Source organism: Trachurus japonicus, chromosome 5, assembly GCF_045865225.1.
Source record: "Trachurus japonicus isolate A0001 chromosome 5, Traja_1.0".
NCBI lineage: Eukaryota > Metazoa > Chordata > Actinopteri > Carangiformes > Carangidae > Trachurus > Trachurus japonicus.
Window position 1 is genome coordinate 3,466,971 of NC_140911.1, and position 18,564 is coordinate 3,485,534.

Below are 18,564 nucleotides of genomic sequence, written 5' to 3' on the forward strand. Positions count from 1 at the left end.
TTCCCTTCCTTCTTTCCACAATCTCACAACCTTTTTGCCTCCCTCCCTCCCTCCCTTCCTTCCTTCCCTTCGCCCTTACTTCTTCTTCCTTCCTCTTTTGATCCAATTGACCTGATCTGTTCCCTCCCTCCCTCCATCTTTCTTTCCTTTCCCTTCTTCCTTCCTTCTTCTTCCTTCCTTGAACAAATCTGTTCTCTCCCTCCATCTTTCTTTCCTCCCCTTTTCCCTTCCTTCTTTCTTTCCACAATCTCACAGCCTTTTTGCCTCCCTCCCTTCCTTCCTTCCTTCCTTCCTTCCCTTCGTCCTTACGTCTTCCTTCTTTTTTGACCCAATTAATCCAATCTGTTCCCTCTCCTAATCTATCTTTCCTTCCTTTTTCCCTTCCTTCGTTCCTACCATCTTTCCCTTCGTCCTTCCTGCCTTCCTTCTATCCCTTCATCCTTCCTTCCTTCCTTCCTTCCTTGACAACAGGAGGACAACAGGAGGGTTAAATCACCCTGACGACGACGACGACGACACTTCAGTCGACTCCAGGAGCTGCTGCTGCTTTAAAAAAAAAAAAAAAAGTTTTAAGATTTTATAGATTTTATCTCATGACAAGTTTCATAGGAACTGTTTTTTGTTTTGTTTTGTTTTACAGTATATCATGCTTAAGGTTCAGGTGTAGTTTTAGTCTTTTGTACCTATTCAGTCATATTTATATATTTTTCAGTATTTCTTTTTTCTTACTTTGAAACCACTGCAGTTGTATTACTGTAATTCCTGTACATAACCCATAGATGTAATAATTTATGTTACTTTTATTTATGCTATTATGTTATTTCTGATACGTTGAATAGTCCATAAAAAGAAAAACACTAGAAATCTTAATGTTTCTAAGCACACACTTAAATGGCAGCATTGTTTTTATTATTATTATTATTTGATATATTATTATTATTATTATTATTTAGATTTAGATTCACCCAGGAAGGAAGGAGAAAGTTTCAGAAGAAAATGAACCAATACAGATCGACAGTATTATAAAAGAAAAAAAAACTTCATCTGTTTTGTTGTTGAGATTCTGAATTGTTATAATAAAGATTTAAAGAAAGAAAAAATCACGGAGTTCTATTGTTTGAGAAGTAAAAGCACACAGATATTGATCCTTTACTAACATGCATGGTTGGAGTTAACAAAAAAAACACAAAATGCAAAATACAGAAGACGACACGTCCCATGCATTTTTGTTAAAGCTCCTGTTTATAATCTCTGTTGCTGTGCAGACTGACTCCTCTCAGAGAAAACACATGTTTCTGGCTGCAGTTACACAACCTGACAGTGAAGGATGGTGTCGCCGTCTCTTTCATTGCAGCTACACAACAAATATTTATAATAACTTACACTGCAGCATCGAGGCACCTACACACTGCAACAGCAGCCAAAGCACCTCACTAAAAAATAATACTAACAATGAAAAACATGCAAAATGATGTGTTTTTCTGGTACTTTGCTTCCTGTTTGAAACACTGTCACATCCCCAGGCCTCGTTAAAGGGATAGTTCACCCAAAATTCAAATTGCACTCATTATCTACAGTACTCACCCTCATGTGGACTAAGGGCTGGGAGAAGTTTCAGAGTCCTCCGTGGCTTCTCTGAGTTACAGGGGGTCTCGGCGTAGCAGTGCATGTCCATATGACGGTTGCAAATAGATACCAACTGTCTTCGTAACAAAAAGACACACCAAAAAACATCCAAATACCTCCATGATGCTGGTATGTATAATGTCCGTCTTGTATTGAAGCCCCGAAATGCGAAATTGTCCCGAAAAAAATTAAATAAGTCTATATTTCAAGCTTGTTTGTAGCGGAAGCTCCTCTTCCTGGTTCGTCCCATTTCTGTGTCTTTTTGTTACGAAGACAGTTGGTATCCATTTGCAACCGTTATATGGACATGCACTGCTACGCCGAGACCCCCTGTAACTCAGAGAAGCCACGGAGGACTCTGAAACTTCTCCCAGCTCTTAGTCCACATGAGGGTGAGTAGATAATGAGTGAAATTTGAATTTTGGGTGAACTATCCCTTTAATCCTTCAAATGAAACGATATGAGGTGGAAACTCTGCTCCAAACTCATAAAAACAAACTCCACATTAAGGTCGTAACCTGAGCAGCAGATCATTGTTTCTAAACAAGTCTGAAACTCTGACTTCACACACACTCAGTCCAGAGACAGAAACAGATTTTGTGTGTGTGTGTGTGTGTGTGTGTGTGTGTGTGTGCGTGCTTCAGGAGATTTGTGTTTTTCTCCCCATCAGTCATCTCATCTCACCACCTGTCATATTTATCTGCTGCTCCTGTTCATCAAACCGTTTGAAATCAGAAACTACAGCAGCAACAAACTGACACTTCATCATCAAACACTGTCTCACTGATGCTGCAGGGACCTCGTGCAAATTATGAACATAATATTTAACCTCTTTGTATGCACAGCACATGTCATATATCAACAGCTCATTTAAATATGTATGTTTGTGTAAATGAAGAATGTTAAAATTATGTTTCCATGTTTCCAAAATGTTTAAGGAAGAAAGAAGAAACAGAAAGACGTAGTTAAAGGTGTACAGAAATGGCCGTTTGTCCTGTTTGTCGTGCCGAGTTGTCATGAGTTGCCACACGAGTTTACCTGAGTAAGGAAAACGAATTTGATTGGTCGTTATCGAGTGGGCGGGATATTCAATGTTTGGGGCGAGAGCGAGCTCCGTGTGTGTGTGCGTGTCTCAGACGTTTGATTGACGGATGATGGATCCAGTATCAGTGGCTGGTGAATCGTGTGCAGACTGACGTATAATCCGTGCGTCTGCAAATATCCAATGCGAAAAAAAACTGCTCAGTTTTGTGTTGTGGTATATTGATGTGTTGATGAGAAGAAGTGATCGCTGACACGTCCCTTCTCCTAGTCAAAAATCAGTTTAGTACAAAAAAGAACAATGGGCCTCATTCACGAACTGTTCTTAGGAACAGCGAACGGCATGAAGGGCTGTGTGTGCAGCCAAGGGATGCGCGTGCATCCAACGAGGACCAATAGATCCATGACGAGGGCGGGGGCTGCTAACTCCATCGGCTGACAAGACGTTATGGTGCGTTCAAGGCAGCCCGTAACTCGTGTTTTTCCGACCTGTGAAGTCGTACCAGTTCGATCTGGTACGAGTTCACGAGTCGGAAAGTTACGAGTGGCCGTTAGTGACTTTCACAGGTAAAACAGGTCGGAAAAACACGAGTGGGTTGCCTGGAACGCTACAAAGTCGTAAGTCGTGACTTGAAAAGCCTGCCTGGAACGCAGCATTAGCCAAAACGACCGGATCGCTTACTTCTGCTTTAATATAAGTCTTAAATAGTTATATCTTCCGACAGCAATCACTTATATAGAGTGTTTGGTCTGAAACACGGGTCTGTCAGTCACTCTGCTCTGCTGTAAGCCGAGGAGAAAACTTTCCTTGTATCCTACAACCTTTATCCAATGAGGAGAGAGAACGGCATAAAGGGGCGGTCCTCTCTGTGTGTGCAGCCAAGAGATGCGCGTGAATGTGGTGACGTAGGGACGAGGGCGGGGACTGCTAACTCCATCGGCTGACAGGAAGTTAGCCAAAACCACCGGATCGCTTACTGTACTTCTGCTTTAATTTTTTTCGGAACAATTTCGCATTTCGGGGCTTCAATACAAGACGGACTGATTACATACGAGCAGCATGGAGGTATTTGGATGTTTTTTGGTGTGTCTTTTTGTTACGAAGACAGTTGGTATCCATTTGCAACCGTTATATGGACATGCACTGCTACGCCGAGACCCCCTGTAACTCAGAGAAGCCACGGAGGACTCTGAAACTTCTCCCAGCCCTTAGTCCACATGAGGGGGAGTAGATAATGAGTGAAATTTCGATTTTGGGTGAACTATCCCTTTAACCTAAGTTGAGGATAATATAGTAGGCTACCACACACACACACACACACACACACACACACACACACACACACACACACACACACACACACACAGCACAGCGTCAACAGGCGGACTGACCGGCTGCAGCTGCTTTACATACCCAGGGACTCCACACACACACACACACACACACACACACTGACACAGGTGACAGAGGAAACCCCACTCACACACACTCACATACCTGGACACCACCAGAAGAAAAGAAGAAGCAGAAGAAGTAGAAGATGTCCTCTCCTCACGCCGGCGCCTCCAGTCCTCTCAGCGCGGTGGCGTCCAAGCGGAAAACCAAGAAGAAGCAGTTCGTGCAGCAGAAGGTGGAGGTGTTCCGGGCCAGCGAGCCGGTGCTCAGCGTGCTGATGTGGGGAGTCAACCACTCGGTAGGTGCGTCACCAACCAACTATAGTAGGCTACAGCTCTGGAAAAAACCAGGAGACCACCACAGACTGTTCTTAATAATCAACTTCTAATACATGTTTGGCAGCCGCTGGATTCCAGTGTCTATTGAGTTTCAACACAAGCTCATCTCAGTTCAGTTCAGTTCAGTTCAGTTCAGTTTATTTCATGTTCCCAAAGGGCGATTTGGGTTGCAGCTCAAAGAATCACATAAAGGTAAAAAACATACAACGCAGAGACATATAGTGACATAGAGACGCATCATTATAAATAACAATATAAATAAAATATGCACTAATTGTGATCATATAAGAGATAAAATATAGGAAATACCGTTAAAACACGGAATACAAAATCCAAGAGCACTCTACTCACTCTAGTTGATCACCTGCATGAACCAAACCACTGCTGCAATTAAAAATGAGATTATCCCACCAATGTTGCACTGCAAAAACTACTGAATATTTGTCTTATTTCTTGTCAAAATGTCTCATTTCTAGTCAAAACTAATCTCTTTCCACTTTAAATAAGTGTATAATAATATTAATAATAATAATTAACTTGTTTTTAGATCATTTTCAAACAAATTTTCACTTGAAATAAGTAGAAAAATCTAATCTAAACTATGTATGTATATGTATGAATATACTTATTTTAGGTATAATGAGATTTGTTTTGACTAGAAATAAAACAAATATTCTTGGTAAGATTTTGAGTTTTTGCAGTGTGATTTTTTAAAACTCTCCCTAAGTTAAAGGGACAACGAGGAGTTTCTATTTGGTTATAAAAAAGTCTCATATTAATGTGGATGAATCTACGTTACCCACACTTGTTAATGGGCCCATTTTCGATAAATACATATCGTTTTGTCTCTATCATTATTTTGTTATTTTAATTAATGGTGGAAATGCTGGGCGAGCCGACCAGCGTTTCCTTACTTTCGGTTTCGCGGACGCCGACCGGCGAGTCATGGGAATAACGCCGCCGAATCGCCGTTTATAGTCAGAACTACGACGGTATCTGATCGTCTTCGAACCTCTGACTTTAATTCTTGATGAATGAAAACATGAGTCCGTCTTGCGCCGGTCCAAGAATTTCACAGTGCGCGCGGAGGCTCATGGTAAATGTAGTATGAAAACACTTAGCTTTCCAAAACTCCTCGTTGTCCCTTTAAAAAAAAGAAAAAGTTTTGTGTTGTTTAAAAATGAACATGTTTTCTTTTGCATTGTTTTTTATTATTTGAGGTTTGAAAACACTGGAACTTTTCTGTTATTTTCTGCAAATAAATAAATGCTCAAATTCAGGAGAAATGTTTTCAGTAGCTTATATAGAATAAAACAAAAGTGTTCATTTTACCTTAAACACATACCTGTATAGTAAAACTGAGAGAAACTGATCATTTTGAAGTGGTCTCTTCATTTTTTCCTCCAACTGTTCCTCCGCTGCTCGCCTGTTCCTCGCAGATCAACGACCTGAGCCAGGTGCCCGTGCCCGTCATGCTGCTTCCGGACAACTTCAAAGCCAGCACCAAGATAAAAGTCAACAACCACCTCTTCAACAAGTACCAAGACTCCCTCTGCATCTCTGCATCCTGCTGCTTCCTGCTGTCAATTGCACAGATTATTGTTGTTTGTTTCTTTGTGTGTTTTTTGTGTTTTGCTCCTCTGATTTATTTCCCTGCTTGTGCTTATCAGAAACTTGCAGACCCCTTCGCAGAACAACAGAGCTTTTCTCTGCACCAACAATACTCCTCTAACACCCCCACAGCTTCAGCTTCTCCTACTAACAATAATGGCAAAAAAAAGAAAAGATGAAAGATGAAAGGAAACATCTGAGCTGGTTGGATGATGATGGATGACAGGCTGAAATATGCGATACTGTCACTGTGTTGAATGCAGAAAGAGAGAGACTGATCTGCTGCAGTAAAAGCTGGGAAATGCAGAGTAATTGCCCTCGGAGGTTGTGTAACAGCAGCGTTAATAGGTGCCAGACGAGGAATAATGAATGAATGAACTGGTGTTGAAGATGTTTCAGGGCTCACAGAGCGCAGCGTCACTCAGACACACAATCATTAGTATTTATGGGAAAGCGGTGCCATATCATGTATACACACTGTGTGTGTCTGTCTGCTGGTTTCTATAAGGATGGAGCCTGAGAAAGAAAAAAAAAAACTTGAGTGGCTTTCATTAATCCTTTAATCCATTCAGGAATCCAGGTCGTGTAAAGACTTATAAACAGAGTTTAGGGAAAGAAAAATATGTTTTTCTCGCCTCGTGAGATTTTTTTTTTTTTTTTTTTTTACAAACAGCTGTGTGTTAGTTAGGCTACGTAGGAGGAATTCAGTCAAGTTGCATGAATAATTTAAACACAGACAACAATGACAACGTGCACAGGGTGATTATTTTGAATGAGTACACGAGTAAGAGAAATAAAACAGCGTGGACGTCTCTGATCAGCTGTGTTTTAGACAACAAAACCTCCAGTTGTGCATTAGACCAGTGGTTCTCAACTGGTGGGTCGGGACCCAAAAGTGGGTCGCAGACCCGTTCTGGATGGGTCGCGGACAGCTGGTCAAAAAAGTAAATAATATTTAATGCACATCTGATGTTGGACATGTCTTTTATTTTGAAAAATAACTTATTTTGAAAGGCACGAGACACGTGAACACATGCAGTTGTAATGGTCCTCCTCAGTTTCTTATTATTTGCTCTGAATGCAAAGATATCAGTTTCTTATTAATGTGGCCTGAATGCCGTTTGTTTTGTGGGTCTTTATTTTGTGCAATTTGATATTTATTCACTTTTGTGAACATGCTCTGAATGCAGAGATGCATTAGAAGTCAAATATATCGTTTTGTTGGTCTCCATTTTGTGCAGTTTGATATTATTTTATTCACTTCCGTACATGCAGTTGTCATGGTCCTCCTCAGTTTCATTCATGTGCCCTGAAATGCACTTTGCTCAATAAAGAGCAAAATTAGTTTTTAAAGGCTTAAAAAAAAATCTTGGTTTGAATTCTATAAAAGTGGGTCGCGACTTAATGACCATGGGAAAATGTGGAGCCCAGAGTGAGACTAGTTGAGAACCCCTGCTTTAGACGTTTGTGATATTGAAGCTTTAACAGTTGTTGTTGTTGTTGTTGTTGTGGCTCAGTGAACCTCTCTGTTCCTCAGGGAGAATCTTCCTGGTCAGTTCAAGTTCAAAGAGTACTGTCCACAGGTGTTCAGAAACCTGCGAGAGCGCTTCGGCATCGAGGACCAGGACTATCAGGTGGGTAGGACAGTGAACGCACCGTGATGATGAATGATCCATGTTTTATAGTTCAGAGGAAAGTCAGTGCAGGAGGTTGAGAAACAGAACAAACAAACCTCAGAGCATTTCAAGGTTTTATTTATAAAGTTATTTCCTGTATTAAAACTGGACATATGGATTGGCTCCTTTCTGAATTTGCATTTCTTTGTGTGATATTTGCATGTGGCAGGTGGCTGCTCAGTGCACATTTGGTTATGAAGTGAGACAAGCTGCACGTGCAATTTAAAGTCAACCTGCAAGACCTCGAAGAGAGAGAATCCTCCTAAAACAGAGAGAGAGAAGCCATGTTTCCATCAGTTTAGATGTCACATCTAGAAGTATCGCATCGGAAAATTATGATGGAAAGTAACGCCATAAAATCCCCTGATTCACACAAACTAAAATACGCTCGCAATACGCATTTACCAGGATCTCTGTGGGGAAATGTTGAGGAGTAGTAGTTAGTAGTTTTCACCAAAGTCCGTACTTTTAATGAAAACACACAGGATTCGAATTTCTTTTTAAGGGGAATTGCTGTTTTTTACAATCTAGACCTTATTTCTATCATAAAATACAATCATTTCCTCACCCAGATAACTTTGGTGTCATTACAAGTCGTTGTGATGAAATGAGCTACAGCCGAGAGCCGCGTATATCCGTATAATGGAGTCTACAGGGCAGCAGAATGCAGCCTCTAAATAACGGGGAGCATACGTCAGTCCGACTGCCCACAAGTCCGACGGCTCATTTCTCCGACTACCCATTCTACAGTGTTGAGGTTAGGTTTAGGGTAAGGTTAAGGGTTAGGGCTACTTAAGTCGGAGAAGTGGGAGGTTGGACTGATGACGCAAAAATAAAGAAATGTATGGTCGGAGTCGGAGAAATGGGTAGTCGGACAGACGTCATGCGCCCCTAAATAACACATTATCTGCAGAGAAACTCCTTCATTTCACCAATATTTAGTTATGATAGGCTAGTGCTATTCCCCTCTGAGTCCGGGGTTAGCTGTTATCAACATCCGGGGTCTGTAGGTTGACCTACTGACCTCTGACCTGGATGATGTCATCTCTGAGCGCCGCGGCTTGTTGCTACCGCTAATGCTACGGTTCGTTTCTGTGTGTTTCCGACTTGTCAGAACAAAATGAGCAGCTGGATGAAGTTCAGCTTCCACAGGCTTCCTCTCCTCAACCTGGACTCACTAAAGCTCCGGCTAGTTGAGATAAAAATGGACCCGAATGCCGAAGCAGAATGATTATTGTCAGAATGAGCCGCGTGGCGCTCAGAGATGACATCATCCAGGTCAGAGGTCAGTAGGTCAACCTACAGACCCCGGATGTTGATAACAGCTAACCCCGGACTCAGAGGGGAATAGCACTAGCCTATCATAACTAAATATTGGTGAAATGAAGGAGTTTCTCTGCAGATAATGTGTTATTTAGAGGCTGCATTCTGCTGCCCTGTAGACTCCATTATACGGATATACGCGGCTCTCGGCTGGAGCTCATTTCATCACAACGACTTGTAATGACACCAAAGTTATCTTGGTGAGGAAATGATTATAATTTCTGAAAGAAATAAGGTCCAGATTAAACGGCAATTCCCCTTTAAAAGAAATTCGAATCCTGTTTGTTTCCATTAAAAGTACAGACTTTGGTGAAAAATACCAACTATTACTACGAAACATTTCCCCACGGAGCTCCTGGTAAATGGTGGCGTTTCTTTGTTGCTTGCTGTCGAGGAGCAGTGATGTTTTTCTACGACTTGTAATGACACCAAAGTTATCTGGGTGAGTAAATGATCAGATTTTATGATAGAAATAAGGTCCAGATTGTAAAAATTCCCCTTTAATGCACATTTCCCAGTGATTTAAATCACTTTTGGATGGAAACATGATTAGAGAGAGAGAGAAAGAGAGAGCGTCAGCTTTAACTTCCTGTCACTTGTGAATCTGTAATTAACAAGAGAGAAGATTTATTTGCCATTTGTGCATAAACCAAACAAAGATATTATTTTGCATAAACTCTCTAGTAGTCTAGTCTAGTAGTAAGTTAAAAGACACAGAAAGGCACAAAGTAATAAAAAAGTGCCTAAAACACTTTACCAGAAAAGAAAAGCATTATAATAAAGTAGAAGTAAGTAAAAAATATAATAATACAACGCTTGAAAAGGGCGAAAAGCTGTTAATGAAGTAGTTTATGGCTGCAGGAAACATGGCCGCCCCCTGTCCAGTCTGTTTCTGCAGAACATTATGATGTCACTAGTAGAGCTGACCTAAATCTGTCTGTTTCAGGCACAAAGACAAAATATTTCTCTACATTGTGAAGCTCAGATTTTCATTTCCCAGTGAGATGATTTTGGTTTTTAAAGCTTTGATCTCAGTGTGATGGACCCTGAAGGCCTCACCATGTTTTTTTTCCCTCCGGCTCGACCAACAGGTGTCTCTGGCCCGCAGCCCCCCCCTGAAGGACGAGGAGCGGCCGTGCGACGGGCTGCTGCTCACGTCTTACGACCGCACGCTGGTCATCAAGGAGATCTCCAGCGAGGAGGTGGAGGAGATGCACAACCTGCTGTCTGAGTATCACCAGGTAGCAGACCATATTATTACCTTATTACCTTATTACATAGTAACTAGATAGTTAAATTGATTTGTTTAATGAATCCTGTTCCTTAATACTATGTATTGCTGATGCCCTATGATGGCAGCACTAAGAACTGATTATATTATGAGCACTAACTACCTTGTGCCACCGCAAACGCGTGTTATGGCCTTACAAATGTATATTTATTAATATGTCTTTGGTATTTTACCTCATTGTTGCTTTTTTTAAGGTTGCCTTTTAACATCAGGCAGAGGGACTGGCAATGAAAATTTGCTTTTTAGCTAACTCGGGTGCATTTACATTTGTTCTTTACAATGTTTTATTAATGTACATTGTCCCTTGTCAATAAATTAAACTGAAACTGAGGAAAGAGAGGGAGGGGGTGAATTATACTGGCCACATGTATTTTAGTAGATAGTTGGTTTCTTTTTTCTGAGGTTGCCATGGCAAAGACATCAGAGCTAAAAGAGGAGAAGGCTTTTTTTCTTCTTTTGACATGATCCGGGATCTTATTTTTAATTCTAAAAAATCTTAATTAGAAATACAGATTAACAAGCAAAACAATTTCTAATTTCCTGTTTCAACTCAAAAACAAACGCGTTAAAGATGAGTGTGATGCAGCGTGTTTGGGTTTGTTTTTGTCAGACATTTTTTCTTCCCTCCTCTGACACGTTGCTGTTTGTTGTTTTGTCGTTGGTGCATTTGCATGAGAACAAACAGAGAAAGGCCCAATCAGAAAAACATTCTTTTTTTACCCATATGCAAATTTTAGATATTTACATATGTTGAATTACTATGAATGAAACATATGAACAACGGTTAAAGGTCCATGATAATCATGAAGAAATTGGAACAACATGTATGTCTAGACCATTTAAATATGTATATTTACAGTATATATATCTTGTTATTATACATACAGTATAACATGTATTTTTTCATAAATTCAGGATATACAGTATAGATAGGAAGTCTCTTATTGACATTTGATATATGTCACTAATATATACAGTATATGCATCATAGATTTTTACCAATAAATCTCTTATGAATGTAGTTAATGCTTATATACATCATGAATGTTAAATGCTTTTATTGTTGATATACATGATACATACCTATAACAAAGCCCTTCAACATATGTTAGTATGTGGAAATTTAAAAGACAGACATTACACATTTATATGAAAAATATGTATAAGCATGTATGATTGAATATAAATGAATATACAGTGTTAACACATAGGATCAAATGTATAATGTTGTTATTTTACAGATGTACAAATATAAATCTTATGATGGGAATAATATATATGATATAGAATTATATCTCCATGTATCCAATGGATGTATATACTGTATATGTTAAAATAATAATGTGACACATCTTCCATGAGCTCCTTCATTTCTGTCTCACTGTTGTTCATGGTTCCTTCACTCCTTCATCCTTCACTCCTTCATCTTCCTCTCTCCCTCTCCGTTGCAGCACATCGTCACCTGTCATGGCAGCACGCTGCTGCCTCAGTTCTTGGCCATGTACCGAGTGACGGTGGAGAGCGAGGACACCTACCTGCTGGTGATGAGGAACATGTTCAGCCACCGACTGCACATCCACAGGAAGTACGACCTCAAGGTACGACCTGCAGCAGCCAGCGGTCACAGCTGATATACGTACAGTCTTTTTAGTTTTAACCTCAGTTCACTCATTTCTGACACGTTTAAGGTTCAGAGTTCATTCATTTCTTTGGATTTTGACAACAAAAGAATAAAAGGTTCATTTTTTCTTATATCTTGGTTCATTTTTATGTCATAAACTTTCATTAAAACTGAATTTTTGAGTCGAGTTGAAAGTTATTGTAAACAAAGTGAATAAAACACACCGTGGTTTAAAGTCTTTCACTTTAAAGGGATAGTTCAACATTTTGGCAAATTGGCCCATTGCCATAATCCCTACAGTATAGTCATAGCAGTAGGTTCGTTACCTTTAATTGTCGGTGCAAGCTATTTTTAGAACGGCGGAGCAGAGCCGCGAGCTGCTCAGAGTTGTTTTAGAGGAAAATTCATGCAAAACCGCTGATGCACGTTGCCTTGAGGGGCAGTTTTTCATCAAGCAGTCTCTGTATTTCCCTCTAAAACAACTCTGTCTGGTAACGTTGTGTTATTATCTCATAGCGTGGTGAATGTGCAGGTCACAACTTGTCCACCAGAGCGTTGTGGAGTTGTTGGATTGTGTATTTGATGAGTTTGATGAGGGAAACCAAGAAATCCCATGAGCCTCCGTAGCATAGCTCTGAGCAGCTCACGGCTCTGCTCCGCCGTTATAAAAATAGCTTGCACCGACAATCAAAGGTAACAAACCTACTGCTATGACTATAGGGATTATGGCAAAGGGGCCAATTTGCCAAAATGTTGAACTATCCCTTTAACTAACACCTTAATCACATATGATTCATGTTTCAGAGGTTTGTGATTAATTAAAATGAACCAGAGTACAGCAGAGTGATGATTATCTTCTCCTCTCTCTCTCCTCAGGGCTCTCTGGTGTCACGTGAAGCGAGTTTTAAAGAGAAGGTGAGATCAGTCACAACCGTGTGTTTATTATTGACGATTTACTGAAGCGTTGCTATGGTGAATCTAAAAGAGTCAAGATATTAGAACAAAGAGAAAAAATAATAACTTATCTCTCACATGAGTCTGATTATGTAATTTGACTCCATCAGACTCAACCATGATGAGTTTATTCATGTTATTTTAATTATATAGTGACTTTTCAGATATTTTTAATTAAACAATTTGATTTGTCGGTGCAAGCTATTTTTAGAACGGCGGAGCAGAGCCGTGAGCTGCTCAGAGCTACGCTACGGAGGCTAATGGGATTTCTTGGTTTCCCTCATCAAACTCATCAAATACACAATCCAACAACTCCACAACGCTCTGGTGGACAAGTTGTGACCTGCACATTCACCACGCTATGAGATAATCACACAACGTTACCAGACAGAGTTGTTTTAGAGGGAAATGCAGAGACTGCTTGATGAAAAACTGTCCCTGAAGGCAACGCGAATTAGTTTTACATGAATTTCCCTCTAAAACAACTCTGTCTGGTAACGTTCTGTTATTATCTCATAGCGTGGTGAATGTGCAGGTCACAACTTGTCCACCAGAGCGTTTTGGAGTTGTTGGATTGTGTATTTGATGAGTTTGATGAAGGAAACCAAGAAATCCCATGAGCCTCCGTAGCGTAGCTCTGAGCAGCTCACAGCTCTGCTCCGCCGTTCTAAAAATAGCTTGCACCGACAATTAAAGGTAACGAACCTACTGCTAACACTGTAGGGATTATGGCAATGGGCCAATCTGCCAAAATGTTGAACTATCCCTTTAACCAGTCAGAAGTTGTACATTTCTGAGTTGGGAATTCTGACTTGTCTTGAACGCAGCATGAGAATAAACATCTGTCAAACTCCAAACCCTGATTTACTGAACCCTACATTTCCCAGAATGCCTTTTGATTCGATATCCGTCTTCATTTCAATTCCATGCCTCTTGTTGTGTCAAGACAGATGACAGATTTAAACAAAACTAAAGCCTCATATTTCATATATTATTCTATAAATAACACAGAAAATGAGTGAAACATCCATTTTTATCCGATTTGAATGTTTTGATTCGCTGAAATAAACCGCTATTGGCTGCAGTTGTGCCACAAATGTGAAAATGACACTTCCCACGCTGTATCTGATTAGTATTGTTTGTGTTTGTGCATGTGTGACCAGTGTGTGTGTGTGTTTAGTTTTTTTCTTGCAGTGTTTTCACTGTAAAATCACTTATCAAACGACTTGAAACAACATCAGACGCCCGTGTTTGGCCCGGAGCGACTCTGACCTAGATAAACTGCTGTAAAAGATCTGGTTGAATGGATGGAGTTTAAATAACTGCAGAAACCTTTGATCTTTGCAAAACTGTGTAAATCTGGAAAACATTTTTCTTTTCTTTTTTGTGTGTGTGGGGAAGGGTTATATTATTTGACTTTTATGTGACTGGAAAAAGGGGAAAAGGCTGATAATGAGAAAAATGCAAATGAACCCTGTGCTCAACTGAGTGAATTTTCTTCTTATGCTCAATCTAATACAGTCAATATTCACTGTGTGTGTGTGTGTGTGTGTGTGTGTGTGTGTGTGTGTGTGTGTGTGTGTGTGTGTGTGTCCAGGTGAAGGAGCTGCCCACCTACAAGGATGTGGACTTCAGGAACAACATGCAGAAAGTTTATGTGAGCGAGGAAGAGAAAGAGAAGATCATGGACAAACTCATCAGAGACACTGAGGTAAAAAACTAACAAACTATATATATTACCAATATTTAGGTCTTGTAAAGTTTTAGATGGTTTTTTATTAGATTCTGTTAGAGAATTATCAAATATTTTTGCCATCTCTGTGAATAACAATCCTTTAGTTTTATTACTCGGAAAACTACCAGAAAACAGAAGAATGATGTACAGTATATTTGTTTTTAATAATAAGAGTAGCACTAATTAAACAAATTACAAGAAACTGGTTAAAAGATGACAATTTAAGTAATTCTAAATGGAAGGATCTGGTTAATGAGATATACGTAATGGAGAAAATAACAATGAGAATTAGACATCAAGTTTGTGTTTTTGAAAAAAGATGGGAGAAATGGGTGAGATATGTAACAAATGACATGTAAAGTATGTTTAATTGTACAGTAACTCATGTATTTGTTGTCGTACCTAGTGCATATATTATGCATTAGTATGCACTTATGAATGTATCCTCTGACTGAAACCTTTATGAAATTATTAGAATTAGTACTTTTTTTGTATTGGCTTTTTTTTAATTTTTATTGTTATTATGATTATTATGATTATTATTATTATTATTTATTTATTTTTTTTATCTTATCATAATGTCTAATAACTATATTTTTTCTTGTTTGTCTGTTCATTAGATACGCCAACATTTTTTACGGGCAGATACGGGCAGAGCTGGCGCACCGCTAATTAGCTTAGCTCAAACACTGGAAGTGTATAGGTAGCGTTAGCCTGCCTGCTACCTGAGCCGAAATCAGCAGTCAGAAGCTGATTTCATTTTAGCTCTAAACTCTGTAAATATATCACTTTATCCACATTTCAAACACTTTTAGAGAAAGTAGCCGTTTAGATCAGCAGTGTGTCGTTAATTTGTCTAAATACCAGCTGTTTACAATTTTGTTTTGAATTCGGCGCTACTCAAGCTAGCCGTTGTGACCAACGTACTTCCGGTTACTTTCACAAAATAAAACACCTGTTACCCTTTACATACAGAAAACCATGACGAATGAATTTGTGCTTTTACTTTGAAATAGGAAGCTAACCTACCCTCGATGTAGCTAGCTTGAACCAAAATAAACCGTCTTTGCTTGAACCCTCCGTTTTGACCGATCTCGTCCCGTTACCGGCATTTGACCGCTCAAGATGCCCGGAGAGTTTTGTCAGCTCTGAGACGAAGATCGGCCCGCCGGTTTCCGTTTAGAGTTGCTGAAGAGTTTCTCTGATGACTTTAGGTGGAGGCAGGCTAACACTACCCATACACTTCCAGCGTTTGAGCTAAGCTAATTAGCGGTGCGCCAGCTCTGCCCGTATCTCCCTTGTTACTGCACGCACAGTCCAAAGGATGGTGTCTATCTGCTGGTCATGGACTCAGGAGTGAGGCAAGACACGAAAAAAAAATGTTGGCGTATCCCTTTAAAAGAAACAGTTAATTAATTTAAAAAAACAACAACTAACAAACAAAACAAGTCTGTGCCGTTGTTCTCCTTCCTCTGACGTGTGTGATTCCTCTCCAGTTCCTGGTGCAGATGAGGTTGATGGACTACAGCCTGTTGCTAGGCATCCACGACGTGGAGCGAGCGGAGAGGGAGGAGGAGGAGGACGAGGACGGCGAGGACGGCGATGAGCAGATGGACTCGTCCTACGAGGAGGAGGCGGAGGAGGCCAACGGCCTGACGACCTTCGGCCCCGGCTCCACGTCGCCTGAAGGCATCGCCGGCTACATGAACTCCTACAAACCCATGGGCCCCGGGGAGTTCGACCCCTACGTGGACGTGTACGCCGTCCAGAGCGCCGTAGGTGAGGTCACAAGCCGGCTTTTACTTTGAAAATCACAATTCAAGCTTGCCAGGTGCCATGTTGTTGTTTTGGTACAGGCAAAATACACTAGACTTTACGGTAAGGGACTGATTTCAAAATAAAAGCAAACTTCCAAAACGAAATTGTGATAAGTAACTGTTCTAACCTGCGTTTTCACGCATTTTAGTCAAGATTTCATAATTTACAAGTTCATGTAGAATTTCAAAGTAAAAGCCTAATTTTTTTTCCTGTTTTCACCATTTCCTGTAAATTCAGATTGATATTAAAGGTCCAGTGTGTAATAATTAACAAGGTTTATTGGCAAAATCTGAATATACAACCCATGAATATATTAGTATAAGTGTATAATCACTATAAAATAAAATCCGTTTGGTTTTCGTAGCCTCATAATTATTGTTTTATATAAACATATGCTGTAGCAAGGGTCTTGCTTTAGAGAGTATCACCATCTTGTGCCGCCATGTTTGTACGGCAGCCCGAACAGAAAATAGCCAGTCAGAGAACACGTTTCAAGAGTTTCGTGCATAAACCAATGAAGAAGTAGGAGGAGGAAACAGCAGACATATTGTAAAATGGTTTAGATCTTCACCACATCGCTCCATGCTCCTGAAATACTCACAGTCGACAAGTTGTTTTGTCTTAGTCTTTTTTAACATCAGAACAATCTGACGTAGCTTTTCAGAATAAAAGCCCCATGCATTCTCATAAAATATATTCAAAGCAGTTTCCAGCAGCAGCAGCAGCTTCTGGTTCGACTGCAGCCAGAGTTCATTTCACGCTGAGCTGCAGCAGATGAGATCATACCTGCAGATCAATAACATCACTGTGGATCATCATCTCTCTCTCCCTGTGCAGGCGCGCCTCAGAGAGAAGTGTACTTCATGGGTTTGATTGACGTGCTGACACAGTACGACACCATGAAGAAAGCTGCTCACGCTGCCAAGGCTGTCAAACACGGGGTGAGAGATCACATCAGTGCTCTTTAATAAAGACACTTTTACACTTTGCATGCAGAACTATGCACACACACACACGCTTCTTCAAATCTCCAAATGTTTTATTTTCACTTCCTTGTCTTGTCATTTAAACTCCACTTGTGTGTTTTATTTTGACAGGCTGGAGCAGAAATCTCAACGGTTCATCCAGAGCAGTACGCAAAACGATTCAGAGAGTTCATCGCAAAGATCTTTGCCTAAGAGGAGTCTCACTACGCGCTGGACTTCACACCACGTTTAATCAAGTGCAAATTCACTGTTTCATTTGATTTCTATGTGTGATTTCATGTTTCATCTGAGGGTTTCACTCCACTGCTGCTGCACCTTTATTATTTTAAAGTGAAGTGAAGAGCTGTAATTTGCAAACAGGAAGAAAAAACTTCTTCTGGAAACTCGTCACTGTTAATGGGTTTGTTTTTGTTTTGCACTTATATATTTTTTTGGCAGCAGCACTTTGTCTTTGAGTGACAGCCAGAAATACAGATGTGCAGGAGCTAAGGAGGAGTTAACATCTCTAATATAACATAAATGTCCAGTGTGGGGGGGTTATTATAATTATCAGCCAATAATTACCAGCAAAACACACAGATAAATCAGATAATGATTTTTTTGTCGATTACTACAGCCAATTATAATTCGCCATCGTTTTCAGTCCGTTTGCTCTATAAGTTGATTTGAAACAAAACCAATGTTGATTTCTCGAAGAGTTATAACTGTCATTGTTATTTGGTTAAGTCAGAAGTAGAGCTATAATGTTAAAGGGATAGTTTAACATTTTGGCCAGTTGGCCCATTGCCATAATCCCTATAGTCATAGCAGTAGGTTCATTACCTTTAATTGTCGGTGCAAGCTATTTTTAGAACGGCGGAGCAGAGCCGCGAGCTGCTCAGAGCTACGCTACAGAGGCTCATGGGATTTCTTGGTTTCCCTCATCAAACTCATCAAATACACAATCCAACAACTCCACAACGCTCTGGTGGACAAGTTGTGACCTGCACATTCACCACGCTATGAGATAATAACAGAACGTTACCAGACAGAGTTGTTTTAGAGGGAAATTCATGCAAAACTGCTGATGCACGTTGCCTTCAGGGACAGTTTTTCATCAAGCAGTCTCTGCATTTGCATAGCTCTGAGCAGCTCACGGCTCTGCTCCG

At 40.2% G+C, this 18,564-nt stretch overlaps 1 protein-coding gene across 2 annotated transcripts; it reads left to right on the plus strand.

Annotated features, from left to right (window-relative positions):
• Nucleotides 1-4,194: 4,194 nt before the first annotated feature.
• LOC146986800 (phosphatidylinositol 5-phosphate 4-kinase type-2 gamma-like) lies at nucleotides 4,195-17,860 on the plus strand. Of its 2 annotated transcripts, none has more exons than XM_085777969.1 (10): nucleotides 4,195-4,361; nucleotides 5,841-5,938; nucleotides 7,550-7,646; nucleotides 10,103-10,252; nucleotides 11,754-11,900; nucleotides 12,800-12,838; nucleotides 14,475-14,588; nucleotides 16,109-16,391; nucleotides 17,268-17,371; nucleotides 17,528-17,860. In XM_085777969.1, exons 1-10 carry the CDS (start codon nucleotides 4,209-4,211, stop codon nucleotides 17,606-17,608), a joined length of 1,266 nt encoding a protein of 421 aa, XP_085634095.1. In that variant the 5' UTR covers nucleotides 4,195-4,208; the 3' UTR covers nucleotides 17,609-17,860. The 2 variants fall into 2 exon arrangements, with proteins under 2 accessions (XP_085634095.1, XP_085634096.1); XM_085777970.1 differs by having other exon boundaries at nucleotides 4,198-4,365; nucleotides 17,528-17,685.
• Nucleotides 17,861-18,564: the final 704 nt, after the last annotated feature.

Coding starts and splice junctions, on each gene's coding strand:
- LOC146986800 (XM_085777969.1), top strand. CDS start 4,209: ATGTCCTCTCCTCACGCCGGCGCCTCCAGTCCTCTCAGCGCGGTGGCG. Junction 5,939..7,549: donor AACAACCACCTCTTCAACAA/GTACCAAGACTC, acceptor TCTGTTCCTCAG/GGAGAATCTTCCTGGTCAGT. Junction 12,839..14,474: donor AAGCGAGTTTTAAAGAGAAG/GTGAGATCAGTC, acceptor GTGTGTGTCCAG/GTGAAGGAGCTGCCCACCTA.